Raw genomic sequence first — 21,905 nt, 5'->3', positions numbered from 1 at the left:
GAAGGTGACTTTCACAAGCATATTTGAGGCTTAAGCATGGAATGACTACAAAATAAAAACTTCCAGTTGACAAAACATTTCATTAAAACTTGTGTGTGACAAATACTGCATATATCAAAATCTAACAAACTCAGATATATATGTGTAAATATTTGTTTAAATCATGCATGGAAATTTACATAAATTGTTGCATCCATAATCAGTTTAGAATTGAAACGTGAGGTGCCCAGAGATTACCACCTCTATTATCTGCTACTAGAATAACATAACCCAATCTCCGACCAAACTGGCGGCAGTTGAGATGCATTGTGGGAATGTAGGCACCAGGTTTTGACAAGAAGGAAGAATATCTCTAGTTCTGCTGCTTCAATTTTGATCAATTTTAGTAGTTTAATAAAAATGTACATCATGAATCTGACAATGTTAGAGGGAATACAGTGCTAGATTGGTGGAGTGCTCTTTACAGAGCCCTTCCAAAAATGTGTTTATACATATTCAAATGCTGTATTTTGAATAATAATGTGTGTCTGATAGGGTTTTTTCCACCAAGAAATTCAATAAATTAGTCAAAAAATTCTTAAAAGTGCATCAGCTTTTTCTCCCTCTTTGAAAAGTTAATATCTTGAATATGCAAATATGTTTCATTTCAAAAGTCAAAACGCTGCAAGATGTCTCCTACTTCACTAACAAGCACACGCTGGTGTATGTGCACTGAGGCATCAGGTGTCCATCACATTTGTGTAATAATGTGCATATTGGGCCATGGTTGGCTTTTAAACAAGTTGTGATGCCCTAAATCATGCTCATATGTACACCTTGTTCACTTGGATCTAAGGTGAGCACATACTGTATGAATATGAAAACAGCATCCTTATAATGTCAAACTCGCCCAGTGTTTCCCACACAGACTAATTTGTTTTAATTTAACGCTGTTTAAAACACGCATTTTTATTTTTATTTAATTTTTTTGTCTCCTTTTGTCACTCTACACACACACACACACACACACACACACACACATACATACACACACACACATACACACACGTACAGCCCTTCCCCATTGTCTGTATCCATGAAAACAGTGTTGCCAACTTAGTGACTTTTTCACTGGATTTAGTGACTTTTCAGACCCCCTTAGCAACGTTTTTTCACAAAAGCGACAAGCGACAAATCTGCCGGCTTTCTGTAAAAAAGTTGCCAGTATTTTCCAGTGAGCACGCAAAGTATTTCTCTCCTGTGGCTACCAAAACAGTCCCCTCTCTCTAAATCCGTTTAGGGAGGAGCAGCCCCTCCCCTCTCCTCATGTGCGGCAGCACTGCCACAGTGCGCAGGCACGTAGAAAGGGGAGAAGGGACAGGGTTCGGGGGTGGTGTAGGTAGGAGAGACAGCGAGACTTAACAGGAGAAAGACGCAGCCTTCTTTGAGAAATCGGTATTGATCTTTTTACCTCCCTTTTGTAGAATTTCTTTTTTTTTTTTTACTGCAAATAATGGCTACCTATGTAATAATTATAAGGTATATCAAATTCCTGTATTTGTGATTATTTGGACAAAGATGTCTTTGTCTTTTATCTACCTTGCTGACACAACCACTAAGCAACACCAATAATGTACTCATAATGATTATAATGTTTTACAATTGGTTACAAGCAGCCCTACCTTTTAGTTTTCTTTAGGTAACTGCCATTGATGTGTACAGGTTTTTTTTTCTTCAAGTACTGAGCAACAACTTCCACTTTGTAATATTATGCAATAAATTGCCAATAAATTGTTTGGTGTGCAGGTTTTACGTGCTGCAGAGGCATTGTATTAGCAAACCAAATATAAAACTGTTGAATTTGCAGCCTCCATAGCTCGCAATCAAAACACCCCTATTTGTTTGTCTTACCAGGTCATATCTGCCAGTGAGTGTAGTGTTCTTAGTTTTGATTGACTGACAGATGGTCGGATGTAAAACGCCGACTTTATTTTGGGGTTGTTCTTTAGCAATCTTGAGGAAGACGGGTGTTTTTTTCTCCATCAGAGAAGGCAATTGTAATTTTATTTGTAGCAGGGTTTGTAACCAGAATTAAATGATGAGCCCATACTGGTCTAATTCCCTTTGGCACTTTTAGCCTTGAACTTAAGAATTATCTCTCTGATTTATGGATAACCTATAAGGACTTATTAGCTGGAGCAGTTTTAAGAGCTACAGGTCGTCTCCGGCTGTCTAGACGGTAGACGGTAATCTGCAGAGGCCTTTATGTTTTTAAATATTCTGCCTGAGGAGAACTGGCTCTAAAACAAGCCTTAACAGACTTGCTTTTAGCTAATGATTATTTTTTTATTTTATTTTTTTGGGATATACTTTGTCTTTCCCACTTTAGTAGTTTGTACGCTTGAAAAGTTTTCTAAGAGATATATGATACATGACTGGATGGTGACTTACTAAAGACCTTTACAAATCCATAATAAATGTTGTTTTTTATCTAATTTCTCTATCTTTCATTGATTTTTAAGGTCCAATATGTAATTAATACTGTAATAAATCCAAAAAGGACCCTAATGCATCGTCAGAAATTAGGAAACATGCCAAGTTGAAATACTATCTTTTCTGACAACAATGCTAATGCCAGTATTTTCTCCTTTTGTAATTTCCGTTCCGTGACGAAATTTCTGTTTTGTGTTTTGGCCTGTGTTGTTATCAACTGCCCAGTTTGACAGCCAGGCCGGGTTGCCAGATATACCTGTAAAAACGTAAAGCCAGCACGCTACAACTGTAACGTTAGTACAGCCATGAAAGCAGCAAACAAACAAACGGGATCAACAGAGATAGATTCTACCCGACCTAAAACAAATGTGTCTAACAGTCGCATGACCAGAGACATAACAAACCCCGGGTAAATATTGGAGATGTATTTGAAACATTGAGAAAGTTTAGAGCCCAAAAGGACGCAGAGTTGACTAATTTCCTCCTGAACAGGTAAGCATTAGCTTTAGGTTAATTCATCACGGCTACTAGGGACAGGCATGTTATTATTTGTGAACTCACATTGAATTATATAGCTATAGTACTTGAGTTGTTTACATATTCGCAAAAACAATTGAGACACACCCAGTAAAGTGATCCCGGCTGGTCCTGGCTAATGCCGCTATGCTAACCTTGCTAACCTTGCTAACTGCTAACGTTACTGGAGGACCAGGCAAGCGGGCCACGGCTGTCATTTAAAGCCAAGAGAGCGGGCTGTACATTGCAATGAGAGGACCGTGAGTTAGCAGTGTGTTTAGCCATAGTTGCCGTAATTCTAAGCCAATGAAGTGTGTATTTCATTCGGGTGTAAAAGCAGTTTTTAGCGGTTCCTATTGTAATGCTAAGCAAAGGAAGTGTGTCTGTTAGTTGGAATCATAGCTCCACATGAGCACAGGCTTTTATGACTGTCATATTGCCAGTATCTAACGTTAGCTACTCTACTGTGTTGTGAAGTAATGCCTATGTGAGACAAGCGTCTTGCAACATTGTTGTCTCAGCCTGGCAACCAACGTGAAATTCAAGTCTGGGGAGGAAGGGGCGGGGAAGACAACTCTCTCCAGTATTTTGAATTTGTACTGCAGTAACTATTTTAAACACTAGCTGTCAGTATTACATATTGCACCTTTAAAGTAAAATATTACCCTATTTATTGTAATAATTTTTTTTAATGTATTTAATAGTTTGGGATATAAAATGTTTTGCTTACGAGCTCTACTGCACAAGTGAAGGGATCTGTTTGTCTAGCATGGCATATATTGGCCCCATTTCATGCTTTAAGATTTCATTTCTTGCATGTATTTGATTGGAGGCTTTTTCTTTTGAGAATCAGAAGGCATTAGGTGGACCAGTCGATCTGTATGTGCAAGGATTGGTTGTATCTTACATCATATTGTTTGTGTTTGTTTTCATGGCCATAATAACTTGGAATAGTTTTACTCTCACACCCAGCCAGTCAGCGAAACAATGGATTCTTATTGAAACGTGTTAGCTGTGATGAGCCGCCAGCAGCTGCTCAAACCTTTCAGCCGTGGTGTTCTTTAATTGTTGGCTAATCCACTTCTGCGATAAGTCATTTAGAGTGAATCAGGCTGACTGACTTTGATTTCACATTAGTATGCACATTAACTTGAACCTGCACAGATTGAGGCTTTATTGTAATTTACAGCAGTCGCTTCAGACTCTGCATTTCAAGTTTAAGAGGAAGATAGTGTGTCTCAGAGTTGTACAGATGAGCTGTGCTGCCGAGGCTCATAATGTTTAGACTGTGTGGCATCACAACACGCTCAGCTGGGTGCCTGCCACTGGCATGTTGCCACGCTGTTGCCAGGCCCAGACACTATGTCAAGTTGGTGAATGGACCATTGTCACTCTCGGCATGACCAGAGGCAGATGTCATTTTTTTTTCAGTGCACGTTTTATTCGACATTGTTCCGGCTGCACAAATCATTTCCTGGTGGTAATACGGTACTCTTTTTCAAGAGAATTTGCAGTGTGTCAGGAACATCTTTTGCAATCAATCCACACAGTATGTCACTGTGTTAGCTCCAAAGGCCTGAGCTTTCTGTTCAAATCAAAGTGGTTTGTCAAGTCAGAACTTAGAGATGCCAAAACTGTGATGTGACGAAAATGTAAATTTAGATTTAATGGGAGGAAAAAAAGAAAGTAAAAAAGTGGCATTGGTCTTGCAGTGTTTCAGAACCCATCTAAGTTTCAATGTTTGTTTTCCTTTTTGATGACCGGATGAGGGAACTTCCAGTGAGACGTCATTCACGTGAACCTGCGCAGGTCATATCTTAACAACATCTCCGCCATTTGGGTCCAAGCTAATATTTTAAGAGCCCCATGGGCTGGTTACACAAAGTCTTAACCTAAAAACTGATCCATGTTCCAAGATAAGTCTGGGCAAATCTATCTTGTGTGGAGGATGTCATGGAGAAATATTCATTCACAGTTTTTTGTCAAGTTTTGGTATTCAGACTGAGGTGTGATAAGCCAAGCCAGTTGAATCGTGCTGTGAAATCTAGCCTCCAGCAACAAGCATTATCACCATGCAAGTCAGGGCAGAGCTCTGCTCATAGTTCCTCTATCTGACTATAAGAGTGGCTGCTCTCTATTGCTGCTCCCTCAAGTCATGACAAAGACCTTTGCTACAGTATTGTTTGCCAAGGTTTCTCTTTTGCAACTTGGCAGAAGCACAACCTGCAAAGTGTAATTATTGACCAAAGGCCGCAGTGTTTTGATGATATCAGAAGTATAAAGGGTGTGATGTCATCGCCATTTTAGCTGCGCTCCTCTCTTCTTTTTAATTTTTTTTTTTTTTTTTTTACTACTCTCAAGCTACCTGCTCCAGCACTGTACATTTGCTGGAACGTTAAACACAGCCTCAGGACATCTGTTTCAATTAGGAATTGTCAAAATGCTTTAAAGGTTTGAGTCACACAGGCCGGCTGCACGAGTATACAGCCTGCTGTTACAAAAAGCAGTATGATAAGGAATAAATCAAAGGTCAAGATTGGTTACCTTTTCCTGGGAGAAACTACAAACCTCTGATCCACACCTTTTCAAAAATACAAAAAACAGACTGCTCCTCTGTGCAATGAGTGATTGAAAAGGGATTTAGAGTTTTTCATTATTAACTTGATCTCAAGTAGATACAAAACTTGGTAGTCAAACTGTCTGCCAAAATCTTTCCTTTTCTAACACATATTTAATGCATGTTGTGTGTGTTTCTTCAATTGAAACAATCCTGCTTTGTCCTTCAGCAATCTACAACTATGAGCCCCGGGGTGAGCAGGAGCTGTGCCTGCAGGTGGGCGACACGGTGCACATACTCGAGAAATTGGAAGGTAAGCGTGCCTGAATGCACAGGCCCCGACTCATCCCTCTTCTCCTTCTCTAGAGCAAGCTGACACAGAAACGTAAATCAGAATGTTGAACTACCCAATGCTTGTATGCAACGCAAACAATGTAAATGAGTCCTCCACGTTGTCATCACTCCTGTCTTGTTCACTGCCTCTCCCTCACTCTTACACATGTCTCTGTTAATTAATATTTCTTCAGGCTGGTATAGGGGCTACACACTACGCAAGAAATCACAGAGGGTAAGGGCATCATTAGCACTCTATTATCCTATACTCAATGCTGTGATGCGTATTTACTGATTTTACCTCATCGTTTCCTCAGGGCATTTTCCCAGCTTCCTACATCCACTTAAAGGAGGCTTCAGTTGAGGGAACAGGGTGAGATCACATATCAGTAAACATATCATCATGATGATAATCCACTTTGCTTTTGGTTTGCCCGCCCCGCCTTGTCTTTTGCCAATAACATAACAGTGAACTTGTAATTACATTAAGTGAAGATTCAGTAAGGTTTTTCTTGGCTGTGTAGGGAAACCATCCAACTATTTATCATGTATGGAAATGCATTTGTGTCTGTCCAAATTATGTGACATGATGTTTGAGTGATGGGCTACTTTTCCAATATCTTTTTCTTATTCTCTCCTTGTGGCTGGTAGCCAGCAGGAAATAGTTATTCCAGCAGATATACCCCTGGTGCAGGAGCTCGGGGCTACTCTGAGGGAGTGGGCACAGATATGGCACAAGCTCTACGTGGTATGTGTTGATCGCCTCTCTGTTTTTTAGTACACGCAATCCTGGGCACCTCTTTGATTTCTCCTTTTTGTTTGTTTCATACCTCTGACAGATGTATTGTTATAAGTGTGTACATATTTATCTGACAGGCGAACAAGACAACCCTGTTCAGGGGTGTTCAGCAGATGGCCTACAGCCTCATCGAATCTCGGTCTCAGATAGTTTCGGGAACGCTGCCTAAGGATGACCTTGTGGAACTCAAAAAGAAAGTCACAGCAAAGATTGATTATGGAAACCGGTAGGAATCCTGCTGCCTTGTAGTACAATGATGAACTGCCTCGTGACATGACCACCATTGTAAAGTTTGACTTAGACTGTTATATTGTCTCTGTAAAACCAACTGGCGCTGTTTGATCCTTCGTGCTGATCAGGATTCTGGGGTTGGACCTGGTGGTGCGAGACGAAGCAGGAAACACCCTGGATCCTGACCGAACCAGTACAGTCAGTCTGTTCAGGGCACACGAGACCGCTTCCCGCAGTGTTGATGACAGGATACAAGAAGAAAAGGCATGATTTTAATTTGTTTATACTATCACCCATTTTTTTCCTCCATAGTAGCTGTCTATTCAATTAACCTCTGTGTCCATGCACTGCCTGGGGCTTTACTTTTTTTGCAGACGAGGCAACAAAACCTAGAAATGAGGCGGCAGACCCTGTTCAGTACGGTACACACCTACAGTCTACTCATGAACCTGAAGAACTTTGTATGCAACATTGGAGAGGATGCTGAGCTGCTCATGTCTCTGTATGACCCCGATCAGTCCGAATTCATCAGGTTTGCTCCTCACTTTTCTCTTAAAGCTGCGAGAGGCAAAAAAAAAAGTAGAATTTGAAGGTCTCCCCTCTCTGTCCAACCCCTCCCATCAGGCGAACACGGCATGCACCGGCTTCATACAAAAACATTAACGAGTACTAATCATTCATTTCATCCCAATGGCAGTTTATTAACATGAACTTGAATTAATCGCAGCCATGAGCTAGGATTAGCAGATTACCAGCTGGTATGCTGTGTTTACAGCATCTGATGTTCGCTCCAGCGTTTACGTTTCCTCCAGCGTATCCTCGCCCGGATGGCAACAGTAGGCAGTGCCGCGACTTCAACCTCTGGTCCTTGCTGCAGACTGCTGCCGTCTTAATAGGACGTGTCCATTGTCAGTGTCATTTCCCTGCTTCCCATTCATTTCCATGGGAACAATTGTGAAATACATTTTGGTAGCATTGCTGGGACTTTGGAGAAGCAAGGTATCGAGTTGCCCGCTCCTCATTTGCATAAAGTTTAATCCAGCCAACTTTATGCAAGAAGTTCGCTGAACTCTTTTTTTCTTTTAAAATACGAGATTGTATTCCAAACGAGCCGCCATTATAGTCGGGTGAAATTTGGGAGCAGCCAGCCCCATGTGACAAGTTCAGCCAATCAGCTGCAGCCATCATGGTTGTAGGAGGGTGTATGTGTATGTGTATGTGGTCAGTAAAGAGAAACTGGTGGCAAGCTCACTAGCGTGCAATGCTGGGAAGCAGGGCAATCCCATCCGTGAAAACAGCGTGTATATCGACATGTACCATGAAGAAAAGGCTGTGTGGGAGGAAAGGTAAACACGCCAGACAAGCTGGTGTTCGTGCTAAGCTTAAGGCTAACCCAAGCAGTCCTGCTCTTCTGACTGTTTTCACAGCAAATATCCGCTCCCTGGACAATTGACTGGACTACTTCTAAACTGGACTACAACTGTACTACTGTGTTCCTATATGTACTGCATATAGGTGGATGTCAAAGTCATTTATTTAATAGTTTAGCCTTGAATTACCTGCAAAGTTTCACTGAAGGGACATGTACGGGCTTCTGCATTTGTCAATAGAAACGCTTGGTATCTATGAAATGACCTGCCATTGGCCAAAATCACCTGTGATGGCTAGATTTAGTAAATCCTGAAAACATAGCCAAGGAGGAAGTGCAGAGCTCTACTTGTCTCTCAGAATACTTAAATTACAATATGCTGAAATATTATTATTATTATTATTATGTATTACCCAGTGACACAAAAAACAACTACCTACTGCAGCTCTAATTTCACAATTAAGTATCAAGCTGAGGTTATTTGTCAATTTGGATAATTGTAATGTGAGATGGAAAAGTAGAGCTTGTTCCAGCATGATACAAAGATAATCACAAATCTTCACATTACAATGTATCTTATTATGACATTAATTGATTAATAACAATCAATAAAATATCTTAGTTTTGCAAAATAACCACCAGTAAAACTGCTACTTTGTCAATTATGGTGGCAAAAGTTACAGAGTAAAGAATTAAGAAATATAGTAAGTTATACTATGTAGAATAATAATGTCTTATGGTTGTGCATGATTGTCACATAACTCTGCCCAACTTTAACATAGCGGCTTCAGCAATGTTTTAAAGGATTACTCCGGACCTTTTACCCTTCTGACGAGGGAACAGTACGTAACAAATTGGTAACGTACAACACAAATTTAAAATAACAAAACAAACACAAAAGAGGCAAAGACAACTTAAGTGGATTTCAACAAAATAAAAGTACTACTAGTTGTACTGGTACAACTAGTTAAATCCTAGTAAGCCAAGCCTTTCTGCCATTACCTGTGTTTGGCAAAAATGTCAGTTATGAGAAAGATCAATATTATCACATTACAGCTATTCAAAATATGCAATTATCTTAGAATGTTTTTGACACTTTGAATTGTATCTGGTTGTACAGATTGAAATAATGTAAAGATTTTTACGTTTTGTTATTTTCTTTTTTGCCATTTCTCCTGATGCCTTTAGATAATTTGATGTATAACTGTGATTCTCATTTAAATTCATGCAGTGAGAACTTCCTGGTACGCTGGGACAGCATGGGGATGCCTAAAGAAATTGAAAAACTCAACAACCTGCCAGCTCTATTCACGGTAACTGAATCCCAACCCACTGACTGTATTCCCTTTTGCTTCGGATTTAAACAATCCAAACGCTGCCTGAAATCTGTGACAAAGAGGACAATTTGCTCCTGGGTCGGTCTTAATTTGCTGGAAGTTTTGCTGAATGGCTCACATTCACGGTACATCTTTAACATTTTGAATACATTTGCCTCCATTATATTGCTGTGGTTTATGTTAATGACACAGTCAGCAGTTTCTTGCAAACAAGTTGTTGTGTAAACCTGCATGTGTGCAACCAGGAAATAGTGGATCAGAATGTGATAAACGCCACATTCATCAAGATTAAGAGCAGACATTTTATCATTATGTTTACTTCCTTTTAAAGTACACAAATTAAGACTCCTTTTACTTGAATAACCTCAAGAAAAATGAATGCATAGAGATGCTGGAAGAACGACATGTTTGAGGGTTTTACTGCATGCTTTCATCCTGTAATATTTGCCAAATGGTCTGCAGCTCCAGTCACATGAATGCACATAATAACAGGCTGGTGATACATACAGTCTAATGCCCTTTATATGTAATGCACCTTATGACTTAATATTCCATAATAAATCTTCCATATGGTTGTTTCTTGCGTCCAGGACCTGAGCAGCAGTGACTTGATGAGGCTGCGACTCTTCCTGGTGTGTCAGATCATCAGAGTGGGAAGCATGGAGCTCAAAGAGGGCAAGAAACACACGGGAGGACTGAGGAGGCCGTTTGGTGTGGCTGGTGAGCTACTTTTCAAATATCCTTAAATTTGCTTAGACAATACAAAAGTCAACTCAACAACAAAAAAAAAAAATACCACTCCTTATTTACATGAATCGTTCTGCCGAGGTGTAAAAATGAAGGATCCATGTGCTGAATGAAACGGAAACGCCTGCCTGCTGACCTAGAAAGTGCCTCTACTCTACCTTGGCAAAGGAGTCGGCAGAAATTGGTTTAGCACCCGTCCATTTTGTTTTTGGCCAGATGATTGGTGGATTTGATGAGGAATGGTTTCCTCTGGTGTTCCAGCAAATGTACTGAAACCAGAAATTCAGAAAGAATGTTACACTCAGAAGTCACATTGTTCATAGCCAGGGAAAAAAAAACACAATCACTTTTAAGAAAAGAGCTTGGTGAAATAAACAATTCCGAGGCATTTGCTAGCTGGTGACCACACCCCCTTAATCTGTTTCACTATACTGGTCTCCCGTGCAAAGGCAACGGGTGAGTGAGATCCAACACCTGGCTCATCTTATGTTTTAGAAGTAGAAAAGATATAGTAAGTACATTAACTCCTAAAACTACTTAAACCCCTACTTTGCTTTCAAAAAAACTGCATTGCATTAGGTAACAGCTTATCCTTGGCTAACTGTGATGCTTCCTTTGTCATTGCAGTGATGGACATTACAGATATCGCCCATGGCAAAACAGACGATGAAGACAAACAGCATTTCATTCCCTTTCAACAGTGAGTCTTCTTGACATTGTCACACTTGTTATACTGTTAGCCTACTCAACCTTGTTTTCTAACATCACGCAGTAATAACTGAAAAGAATTGAAATAGGACCTGAGTCATTATTGCTTACTGTGTTAAATTGCATCTTTTTCAAGCGTGCAGTTCCTATTTTGCATTTCATGGACAAATAGAATTTTTTTTTTTGCAATCCAGTGTTAGCTCTTGTCAGAGGCAGGCTTCAAGGCTATGTTTTCATAGCACATGCACAATGGGGGGGGGATTTCCGAGATGGAATAGCCCCAAAAATAGCTTGACTGATTCTTGACATCAGAACCAAACTTTCCTGACGTTTTACCTCTATGTGAAACGTCACCTCCCAGTTAGGTGGAGGCATGGACGAGGTAGTAATCCTAATTTTCACCTGGAATACAGAAACCTTTTGTATCTTGAGGGCTTTATACTAATCCAGACTAAAGTTTCTAATTGCACATATGTGGGGTTTCCTCTGTAAAAGTGACTGAACATTTCATGGATATGCAATTCTCTGCTCCTCCAAAGGCTTACTCTCCAAATGTGTTCTTTACAAAAGACACACTGTACCACAGAACAACCTGTTATGCTTCCCAGCCTTAAAAATTGAATTTATGTTTCAGTAACATTTAGTGACGTTTTTGCCACTCATAGTCATAAACTGGATGATTACAAATTAATAACACAAAGGTTATACTAAATGAGTATGCCAATGAACAATGGGAAAAAGTATTTAGTTCTAAGATCGAAATAGCATAAGAAGAACGTTTATTTTCTCATTTGATTAAGCACATTTTCCGAAACATGGTTTCAAAAAATAAAAGAACAAAAAGCATCCACACAGTGCAGTACAACACTTAATTTGGCAGTCAAAGCAATTAACATGCGAGTCAGAAGTAAATCATATCATCAACGGGTTTATCGCCGGCCCTGAAATGGCATGGCCCTTTATCACCGCTTAACCAAGGCTGTCAATTATCCAAGGGACTGAAGTCCGCTGACGTTTTGTTTCTATATTTTATTTCTCGTTTAGAATTAAAAAGTAAATGGTGACATCCAATATCCACTACAGCAAACTGAATGGTATTCATCAAAATACAAATAAAATTTCAATAAATGTTCTACAATGTTCACCTCTATTTACAGAAACCTCCTTGCTGTAAGAGTGATACAAATTAATAAATTGTTAAGAGGATATATCAATACAACAGGTCATTGCAGATCAGGAACTTCTGTAGAAATGCTTCTGTCTGGTCACAGCATTTCATCAAAAAACAAAACAAAAACCTTTTGTTATGGTGAAACCTTCCGCTAAATCTCTCTTCTGTAACATCTGTACAGGCAACATGTAGAATCTGTCTCTGCCTCTGTGTCCACCTCTCCCTCTGATCACATTACTACAGTATACTGAGACATGTTCCCTTCCACATGACTGACTCGTTTATTTCTGTGGCACATAGAACTCAGTTCACCCCACACAGTATATACATTTATTTGATTTGCATCTGTAAGCATAAGAATTGAGGATGGACATGTTGTTTACTGCACATTGCCTATGCAGCTCCCTTGTCCATTTGTTTGTCACCTGTCAGAGATGACTTCAGCAGATTTCTCTAACACTCATCCATGCTTTTCTTCCCCAGGATAGCTATGGAAACCTACATCCGTCAGAGGCAGCTCATCATGTCTCCGCTCATGCCGTCTCGAGTCATAGGAGAGAATGAGCCGCTCACAGCTGTCTTCAACAAAGTCATTGCCACGCGGGAGGTCAATCACAAAGGCCAGGGTAAAAGGAAGTGCTCACAGGCAGTGTGTTCCCCTGTGATTTTAAGGGGCTCGCTCTAAATTGACCTTTCTGTTCTGAGGGGGAATAAATGGTGTGTGAGGGGTCTACACGGTGGGTCCTTTTGGCGTCTGCCTCATTGAATTTCTTTGCATGTTTGCCGGCAGGGCTGTTTGTGACCCTGAAGCTCCTCCCAGGGGACCTTGCCCAAGTCAGGAAGGACTACCCACACTTTGTGGACCGCAGCACAGCTATCGTCAGGAAAATGGGCTTTCCAGAAATCATCCTCCCAGGTGGATTGAAGTCTTTGTTGCTGGGCATTGCTCTACATACACCACGTCCACGTCCATTTTAATTGCTTACAGAGCCGTGAGATAAATGCTCCGCACAGCCACCTGATCTGATCATCTGTTGTCCTTCCTCCAGGAATCGTGAGGAATGATATTTACGTAACCTTGCTACAGGGAGAGTTTGACCGCGGTAAAAAAAAGACGCCGAAAAATGTGGAGGTCATACTGAGTGTGCACAATGAGGAGGGTAGTCCCGTGGAGGTAAAGTAGACCAGTGAACGCAACGTATCTTTACTATTTTTTCTAATTATATGTGATATTTTCTAATGTGACTACCTGTGCTACCATCTCCTTATAACAACTCTTATAATTCTGCTGTTAATATTCTACTTTTTAGCCAACTCTATTGATAGTAATGACCGGTGGTTGGTCCACCACTTTGGTCCCATAAAAGTTTATGGTGCCCAGCAAGGTTATTATAATTATAAACTATATATAGAATTTTCAATTTGTTTTATTTTAGTTTTGTCTTTTCAATTTCAATTTAGTTGGTTTTCAGTGTGTTTGTAAAGGAATGACCATGATGTTAAATCCTCTTGATACTTATTGTCCGATGTGAAGCAGTTGTGGCACATCCTTATGTCAACTCCGTTCAATTGAGGTAAAAAAAAAAACCTGAAAGATTTGTGGTTTATTGTTAATTACTATTTGAATTGTAATAAATCTAGTGATTGCTTGATTCCTCTTGAATTTCCACTTGCCTGATATTTTGATTTATGACTAAAAACCTAGTGGTAATGTCCGCCTCAGTTGTCCTTTGTGCTTAGTACTTTATGATAGGGCTGGGCAATATCAAACACAATATTCTTGACCAAATACCTTGATGATGATATTGCGAGGATATTGTATGGTTGACTATTGGTGCTTAAACAAAATGTTATTTACACAATGAGATTTCTGATAAATATTCTCCAGAAATTATTTAATTACTTATTGGGTAAATATAAATAATAGAACAGCTAGAACAGTCTGGTAAGTTCAGAAAATTACATAGCTTTGCTGTAATGCAGCCTGTAAAACCAGGTAAAGACAACACTTACTGTATTAAGATATTACAACACATCCAAAATCTAAGACAATATCTAGTCTCATATTGCGATACTGATACAACATTGATATATTGCTCAGTCCTACTTTATGGTTCCTATCATGTAAACTAACTTGCATCTTCCCTTCCTATAGAAAGTGATATTTCCTGGGGCTGGTTATGATGGCATCACAGAGTACAAGTCTGTCATTTACTACCAGGTGAAGCAGCCTTGTTGGAATGAGACGGTGAAGGTAAGCTCATGTCAAGGACCCACGGGTGCAGCTCAGGGGTCCTAACATGATATTCCATGTTCTTAAATTAGTTCTTCAATGAACTAATCTTTTATGGATGATATTGGCACAGGGTGTGCTACTCATACAAATCTCCCAGCAGATAGCTTTTCTTCCATATATCTTCAATAGTCCTGTATTCACATTAATTCCCCCGGCTTTTCTCTCCTTCCTGCAAGGTGACAATTCCAATTGAAGACGTTTGCCACTCTCACCTAAGGATGATGTTTCGACACCGATCCTCCCAGGACTGTGAGTGACTGTGTCTCATTTGTATGACAAACACCCACATGTAATCCTGCCACCGTGTTAAATACAGCCACAGTGACTATTTGTGGGTCTGTTCACATCTTATGCTCCTCTGCGTCCTTCAGCTAGAGACAAATCGGAGAAGCCTTTTGGTATGGCCTTCGTCCGGCTCATGAGAGGAGACGGGACCACATTAAAAGATGGCAGGCATGAACTTATTGTCTATAAGGTACTGTTGCAGGATTGTGGTTTTGTACGGAATTTAATTCAATGCACTTATCTCTTAAAATGAGCAAGAGATTGTTCTGATCTAATTACTCAAAAACTGGCATATTGAAAAGCTGACAGTGGGCAGATGGAATATGCATGAATCTCTCCTCAATCAATAAATATGAAATTGGTTCTCCATCGATCAATAGGCCTCATGATTAATTCCCCATTTTATGAATTCCGTAGGTTGATGTGAAAAAGGCAGAGGATGCAAAGGTTTATATCACCTTGCCAGCAACTTGGGCTGAAGTGGAGGAAAAGGAGAAGCAAACAGGGAAGCAGTTCCACCATTCAGGAGTGATTCCTGTGACTAAAGACAGCTTCCAGATCTCCTCGCTCACCTGCTCCACTAAACTCACTCAGAATGGTACCGTAGGGCACCATTTCTATTTTTCCTAATCTTCCAGGCTCCGACTACGTGTTAATTAAAAGATGCCCTGTCACAAGCCATCTTTTAAGAAATGAAGCAGATTGTACAGCGGATAGAGGTGCAGTGCCAGCATCATTTCTCCCCCCCCACCACCCAGATTGCCTTAAAATTAATTAAGCTGATCCGTGTGGCTAATATATTGCTGATGTGTAAATGTGGATTGATGTCGATCTAATTAGGTTCTTATTGAAATTTTAGGCTTATAACACAATCATCTTAACTGATGTTGTAACCGAGGCAGTGTTGCTTCTACTGAATGCATGCTGATGTGCGAATGTGTTTCCAGTGGATTTGCTTGGCCTGTTGAACTGGAGGTCTAACCCTGAAGATCTGGACCAGATTCTGCAGAGGCTGATGGAGGTCGAGGGAGGGGAGATTGTCAAAGTGAGTTCTGCTGCAATCAGTGATGTAACATGTTTCTATATTTTATATATGTTGTATAATGTACTTTGTAATAGCCCTTTGTGTAACAGCTTTCTGTCTGTTTGTACAGTTTCTCCAGGACACTCTTGATGCCCTCTTCAACATCATGATGGAGACCTCAGAGAAGGAAACCTATGATACCCTGGTGTTCAATGCCTTGGTAAGTTTTTTTCGTCTGGCCATAGTATTAGTGGGTGATGACTTTTACCATACCGTGTAGAAATTTTAATGGCAGGTCAGAAACATGTACACACAAGTTGGTTTTGGCTTGACTTTTTGCAACATGGTGGACATTGACACTGCGTTGGAAACTCCTTGGCTCTGATTGGTTGTTTTCCTTATGCCATTAGGAGCACCAGGTGAATGCAGAGCAACATGAGTATTTTACAGATTATCTGTCTCATGTGCTACTGTCAAGATATAGTGACAAAGTTGACTGTGAAAACTTTTTTTTAATAAGTTATTAACGGCAGCCTAAAGCTATAGTGCGTACACGAGGAATGCTAAGTAATGACAACAACACTATCAGCCTATCCACATGACGCAAGCCTTGCTCCTCCCTGACACCCAGTTTCTAGTAGCGTTTAACCCGTCAAATCAAGGAGAACACAAAGGATTAAAAAACAAAACATGATGGACTCTTCCGAAGAGTTTTTTTTAATGTCCTCTTTGTCTCCAAAGCTGAGCACTGCTGTTGTCCTTTTTCAGCGGTGACATAAAACGCACTTCAAGCTGCTGCGCGCAAATGTCGCTGAGCGACACAATCTTCTGAACATAGCCATACTAACAAATAGAGAGAGATTTTTGTGGAGCTGAAATGCTTAATTAGCTTTGTATCACCCCAATCACCGCAATGGCTTGAATGTAACGGACATTCGTTCAATAATATAAAATTGTTGCTCACTGTAGCTTTCATGTGAAGCTGTGGCAGTGTGACAACTGGTTTGCATTAGCAGTAACTTAAAACAGCTATTATTGGGCATAATATCAGTAACCAGTGAACAGTGAGGCTTATATCAGTTAGAGAAAATGTTAACAAAATGTTAATACATTGAATGTTAGTATGAAAAACAGGGTCATTGATTTAATAAAAATGTTAAGGATCATAACTTTAAGGGTTGGGAAACCCTGATATTTAGTATGTATATGTCTTTCAACTCCAGCTTGGTTAAAAAAATATAGTTGCTCTTTCACTTGGCTCTTAGTAGTTTGGCTTATTTAAAACTAATGTACTTGCACTTACTTCTTGTTGTCTTTAGTTTTGATCTTTTAAGGTTGAAAACACTTAATTGGAAGTTGCTTTGGATAAAAGCTGCAGCTAAATGACATGTAATGTAATGCAATGCAATTGGACATGGCTCTGATTTAGTTTCCTCCTCTTGTTTATAACCAGGTATTCATAATTACACTTATTGGCGACATCAAATTCCAGCACTTCAACCCAGTCCTGGAAACCTACATCGACAAGCACTTCAGTGCCACTTTGGCTTACATGTGAGTTATCGTTATGCATTTCCCACCTTTGATCATGTACGCCCCTTCACTCTGTTTATTTTTAGTGGGTCTTTTTGCTCTTCTTCTCCACCCACACCTAAATTACCAGCAGACCTTGATGCTTGACTCATTCACTTTCTCAGGAAGCTAACCAAGGTGCTTAACTACTATGTGGGCCACGCCGAGGAGCCCGTCCTGACCGAGAGGCTCTATGCAGCACTCAAAGCTCTCAAGTACCTGTTCAGGTTTATTGTACAGTCCCGGGTCCTCTATCTCAGGTATCAAAAGCCGTACCACACGAGGATCACCTTTTCATTCTCACATTCTAAGGATGACTTCTTTTGATGCAATGCCTGGCCTTGATTCTCAGATTCTATGGGAACAGTGAGGATGGGGACGCTTTCCTCAACTCCATTCGAACCCTTTTCCTGTCTTTCAACACTCTTATGGACAGGCCGTTGGATGAGGGGGTGAAGATAAAGGTAAGCTGAGGAAGAATGGTTTATGTGCCAAGTAGCTGTTTTTTGTGTGGTTTATTTTTGTATTATAGAACTGACAAGCATGTGGAAACATTTAAAAATCTCACCAATTTATCATTGTTTTTAGCTTGAAAATAAAGATAAAATGTCAGACTTTAAAGATGTTGCTTTTGTTTTTAGTCTTAGCATTTTTGAAGTGTTGCATGTAAATGGCTGCAGTAGTCCAGCTGTGGAAATGTGTTATGGACAAGTTATTGAAATGTTTTACAAATTACGTGTGAAATAAGTGTGGGCTCCCTGTTGGGAGAAGGTGACAAAAGCACTGGTAAAAAGCTTGTTTAACCAGAGAAAAAAAAACATTCCTGTGCTTCAGACTGACAAGTCCTTATTCTTTGCTTTTTCAGGGAGCAATATTGAAATACCTCCCCAGCATCATTAATGACATCCAGACTGTGTTTGATCCCGTGGAGCTCAGGTAACTCTCCAGAGGGTTTGCACAGCAGGAAATGATAATTGCCTGACTCGGTGCAAATTATCATATTTTCTTCTGAGTAAAGGAGGCGTTATTTTCAAGGCTGTAAAATCAACCTCTTGTGTGATTCTCATTAGTCCTCTGTTACAATAATTACTGCATGTGAAATGTGAGTGGCATTCAAATTGTCACAGCTGCACCTCCATCTCTTTTTTCTTTCTCTTCTCAGCATTCTCCTCGCAAAGTTCATTGAGAGCATTCCTGACTCTCAGCTCGTGCGTCAGAAGCTGGGCTGCATGTGTAAAATGGTGGAGAGTGACCTTTTCAGGCAGCCAGGTAGGAGTCCTCCAGGCTCAAAAACCACATAATGACATTTTTCACAAGATGGAGGGAAAAAAAAAACTTAACGCTACTCCACATCACACCTACATACATAAGTTTGTCAAGTAAGCTCCATTAAAGGAAAATGTGTTGTGCGATCCAACGAGCACAGTCTTTCTCTGCTGCGTTGCCACAGATTGTCGAGATGTGCTTCTGCCGCTTGTTACTGACCAGCTGAGTGGGCAGCTGGACGACCACTCCTGTAAACCGGACCATGAGGCCTGCGCCCAATTGCTCAGCACAGTGTTGGACAGCCTGGACCGCAAGGACGTGGTGAGGTGTCCAAATTCACCTTTAGACTAGGGACTGCACCAAATGAGGAAAATATGCGACATCACAATAACAATATTTCTTGCGATAAATAAATGGATATCAAAGTGTAATTATTTCTGTTGCTTTCAGTATTGTGCTAAAATGGAACAATCTCTTAATGTCTTTCGCAATATGTCGCAGCTTTTTGCAATGTGTTTATTGCGCCAGTTGATATGGCAAAACGATTTAAAAAAAGATATATTGTGCAGTTCTACTTCAGACACATAAAGATTATAATCTTAAAGGGTCGGTACACAAATTATAGAAGAAAACATCTAGTCAGCATGATTGTGGGTATAAGCAAAGCCAAAATGAGTTTCCTTCACAAGGTGGCTGGGCTCACCCTACAGATCGGGTAAACGGCTCAGACTTCCGTGCAGAGAGTAAAAGAGTAAAACTGCTGCTGTTTTGCATGGGAATGAGCCAATAGAAGTGATTCTAGCCTCTCTTTAGGGGCTTTCTGGGCACGTCCAACTGAAAGGAAGCCCCAGGGCAGCCCTAAAGCATGCGGCATGGTAGCACCTAGTTCCCTTGGAGGTGCTGGAGGACGAAGCTGAAGACAAGAACAGCTAGGCTGCACTGTTTAGCCTGCTGCCGCCAGACCTAGACACGGATAAGCGGTTTAAAATGGATGGATAATATATTAAGTCATGCAGATAGTTTGAGTTTTAATTGCCTAGGTTTTGAAATATTTGTTTCTGAGATTTTTGCTACCACCCCAATACAATGGTGAGTTGTATGGAATTTAGTTTATGATGATCACAGCATTGCACACTGTTGTTGTTGTCCAATTTCTTTTAAATGTATTTGTTTAATACTGTCTAGAAGCACCAAAAAATACATTTTATTCACGTCAACTGTATTGTTGTGGAAGGAGAAATCTCAGAGACAGGTGTCTCAAAACGTGGCAAAAAAAGGCAAATCTATTTGCAAATAAGTGAGAATACGGGTCCTTTTTTTCCTTTTCTTTTTGTAATTTGAGTGAACTGACCCTTTGATACTGCTCACACTTTGTAGCATGTCTGTGTCCCTTGGTAATTGTACCTAAAGCTGTTCTGTGTGTGCAGGGTCCAACCAGAGGGCACGTTCAGCTGATAATGGAGCGGCTCCTTCGCAGGGTTAATCGCACTGTCATCAGCATGGAGAGATCCTCCCCTCTCATTGTGAGACACGCTGTGGTGTTACAACAGAGCTATGTCCTTGACAACTACGTCCTCAGCGTCATTTCAATATTAAGCACACTGATCAACACAATCTAAATATTTTAGTTTACTGTACCAATCTTTTAAGAGCCATAACTAAAAACAACAAGTAACATGTGTATATTTGGACAAAGTAAAATCATGTGAGTAATATTTGACTGTTGTGCGGCAGGGCCACTATCTCGCCTGCATGACGGCCATCCTGAAGCAAATGGATGACAGGCATTACGCCCACTACATCAGCACCTTCAAGACAAGACAGGATATCGTTGTAAGTGTCCTGGTTTCTCCCCTGCTGGCTACATATCGTCCTGAAACATCTCATCAATAACGGGCATTAAACTACCCAGGCCACTTACTGCTCCTTAAGGGAATATTGATTACAGACATTTCATGCAATGGATTGGACTGACATGATGAGGATGTGTGGGTCTCCATTATGCCGCGGGATCATTACGTGTGCCTGACATGTAGCAGCCCCGCTTTGGAGTTGCTTAGTTTGGATATTACTTATTGTATTTCTTTTAAAGCGACAGTTTGCATACACTTGCAGTTAAGCCTGTGCAATTAATCAACATTTTAATCGCGATTACAATTTCGGCCCCTAATAAAGACAAAAATAGATTTACCAAAAATAAACAATTATTTGTCCCATTGCGTTTATTGGAGAAAGTCTTTTATTCAGTCTTGTGTTTTGAATGAAAAAAATGTGTTCAAATGGGTAAATTTCACAGTTCAATGTATTTTCACTGTTGATTTGTTGTTTCTATGTTTTTCAAGTTCAATATTTGCAACATATTTCCAAAAGACAATGAGTAATCGTGTTAATCAATCGTGATTTCAATATTGACCAAAAATAATCATGAGTATAAATCTTTTTTCTTTTTTTTTAAATATTCGAGCAGCCCTACTTGCAGTAAAGTTGAAATTCCTCTGTTGCTCTCAGGACTTCCTCATGGAGACATTCATCATGTTTAAGGACCTGATGGGAGACGTTTTTGCCGCCGATTGGATGATCATGAACCTGGTGCAGATGCAGGTCTTCCTGAGGGCCATCAACCAGTACTCCGACGTCCTCAACATGTATTTCCTAGAAAAGGCGCATTTTGAACTCGAGGTGCGTCTTTGCCCTCCCTCGCGTGGGTAGAGGTTACATTTCTTATTTAACAGAAAATCAAAAGCTAGTGTTATGAGAAGGTAATCATGGTAATATTTAATATTTAAAAACCCCTGCTCCCTCTCGCAGCTGTGGAACAACTACTTTCATTTGACCGTGGCGTTCCTCACCCACAAGACACTGCAGCTGGAATCCTTCTCTCAAGAGAAACGGAATAAGATACTGAACAAGTGAGATTATTTACACTTCATCAAAAATGAAGATTTAAATGGAGGAAACGTAATCTTACAGTGCTTTGATTTAAATGTGCCACAGATATGGAGACATGAGGAAGTCCATTGGGTTTAAGATCAGAGATATGTGGTACAACCTGGGTGAGTATTTTTGCATCATCTGATAATGCTGCTGTTATCATAGAGTTTGTGTCATTGTTTATTCAGTTGCCGACAGTGATGCAATGGGGAATCACAAGACAATATTTTTTATTGTCCACTTTCACAGTGCGTTGTTGTTTGGTTTACCACATTATTAGATTTTTCCTCT

General features: G+C 40.2%; 1 protein-coding gene across 4 annotated transcripts in view; it reads left to right on the top strand.

The window, feature by feature from the left end:
- The window catches only part of dock5 (dedicator of cytokinesis 5), a 34,800-nt gene that overhangs the window by 2,477 nt on the left and 10,418 nt on the right, over nt 1-21,905 (top strand). For 2 of the 4 annotated variants that reach the window (XM_032517294.1, XM_032517293.1), the window contains exons 2-31: nt 5,775-5,858; nt 6,073-6,113; nt 6,196-6,251; nt 6,530-6,626; nt 6,755-6,903; nt 7,037-7,172; nt 7,283-7,440; nt 9,509-9,590; nt 10,205-10,334; nt 10,989-11,061; nt 12,724-12,866; nt 13,031-13,156; nt 13,290-13,414; nt 14,396-14,494; nt 14,713-14,785; nt 14,908-15,011; nt 15,239-15,419; nt 15,769-15,866; nt 15,976-16,065; nt 17,299-17,399; nt 17,543-17,677; nt 17,770-17,881; nt 18,283-18,353; nt 18,580-18,686; nt 18,868-19,004; nt 20,111-20,206; nt 20,418-20,516; nt 21,192-21,362; nt 21,492-21,592; nt 21,678-21,736. In XM_032517294.1, the coding sequence (XP_032373185.1) occupies nt 5,775-5,858; nt 6,073-6,113; nt 6,196-6,251; nt 6,530-6,626; nt 6,755-6,903; nt 7,037-7,172; nt 7,283-7,440; nt 9,509-9,590; nt 10,205-10,334; nt 10,989-11,061; nt 12,724-12,866; nt 13,031-13,156; nt 13,290-13,414; nt 14,396-14,494; nt 14,713-14,785; nt 14,908-15,011; nt 15,239-15,419; nt 15,769-15,866; nt 15,976-16,065; nt 17,299-17,399; nt 17,543-17,677; nt 17,770-17,881; nt 18,283-18,353; nt 18,580-18,686; nt 18,868-19,004; nt 20,111-20,206; nt 20,418-20,516; nt 21,192-21,362; nt 21,492-21,592; nt 21,678-21,736 (3,234 nt within the window). Of the gene's footprint in view, nt 1-5,774; nt 5,859-6,072; nt 6,114-6,195; nt 6,252-6,529; nt 6,627-6,754; nt 6,904-7,036; nt 7,173-7,282; nt 7,441-9,508; nt 9,591-10,204; nt 10,335-10,988; nt 11,062-12,723; nt 12,867-13,030; nt 13,157-13,289; nt 13,415-14,395; nt 14,495-14,712; nt 14,786-14,907; nt 15,012-15,238; nt 15,420-15,768; nt 15,867-15,975; nt 16,066-17,298; nt 17,400-17,542; nt 17,678-17,769; nt 17,882-18,282; nt 18,354-18,579; nt 18,687-18,867; nt 19,005-20,110; nt 20,207-20,417; nt 20,517-21,191; nt 21,385-21,491; nt 21,593-21,677; nt 21,737-21,905 lie in introns of those variants that run through there. The other 2 variants (XR_004332246.1, XM_032517295.1) reach the window with 2 other exon arrangements.

Source organism: Etheostoma spectabile, chromosome 5 (genome assembly GCF_008692095.1).
Source record: "Etheostoma spectabile isolate EspeVRDwgs_2016 chromosome 5, UIUC_Espe_1.0, whole genome shotgun sequence".
NCBI classification, from domain to species: domain Eukaryota; kingdom Metazoa; phylum Chordata; class Actinopteri; order Perciformes; family Percidae; genus Etheostoma; species Etheostoma spectabile.
This window is presented reverse-complemented; position numbering and strand designations above follow the sequence as displayed.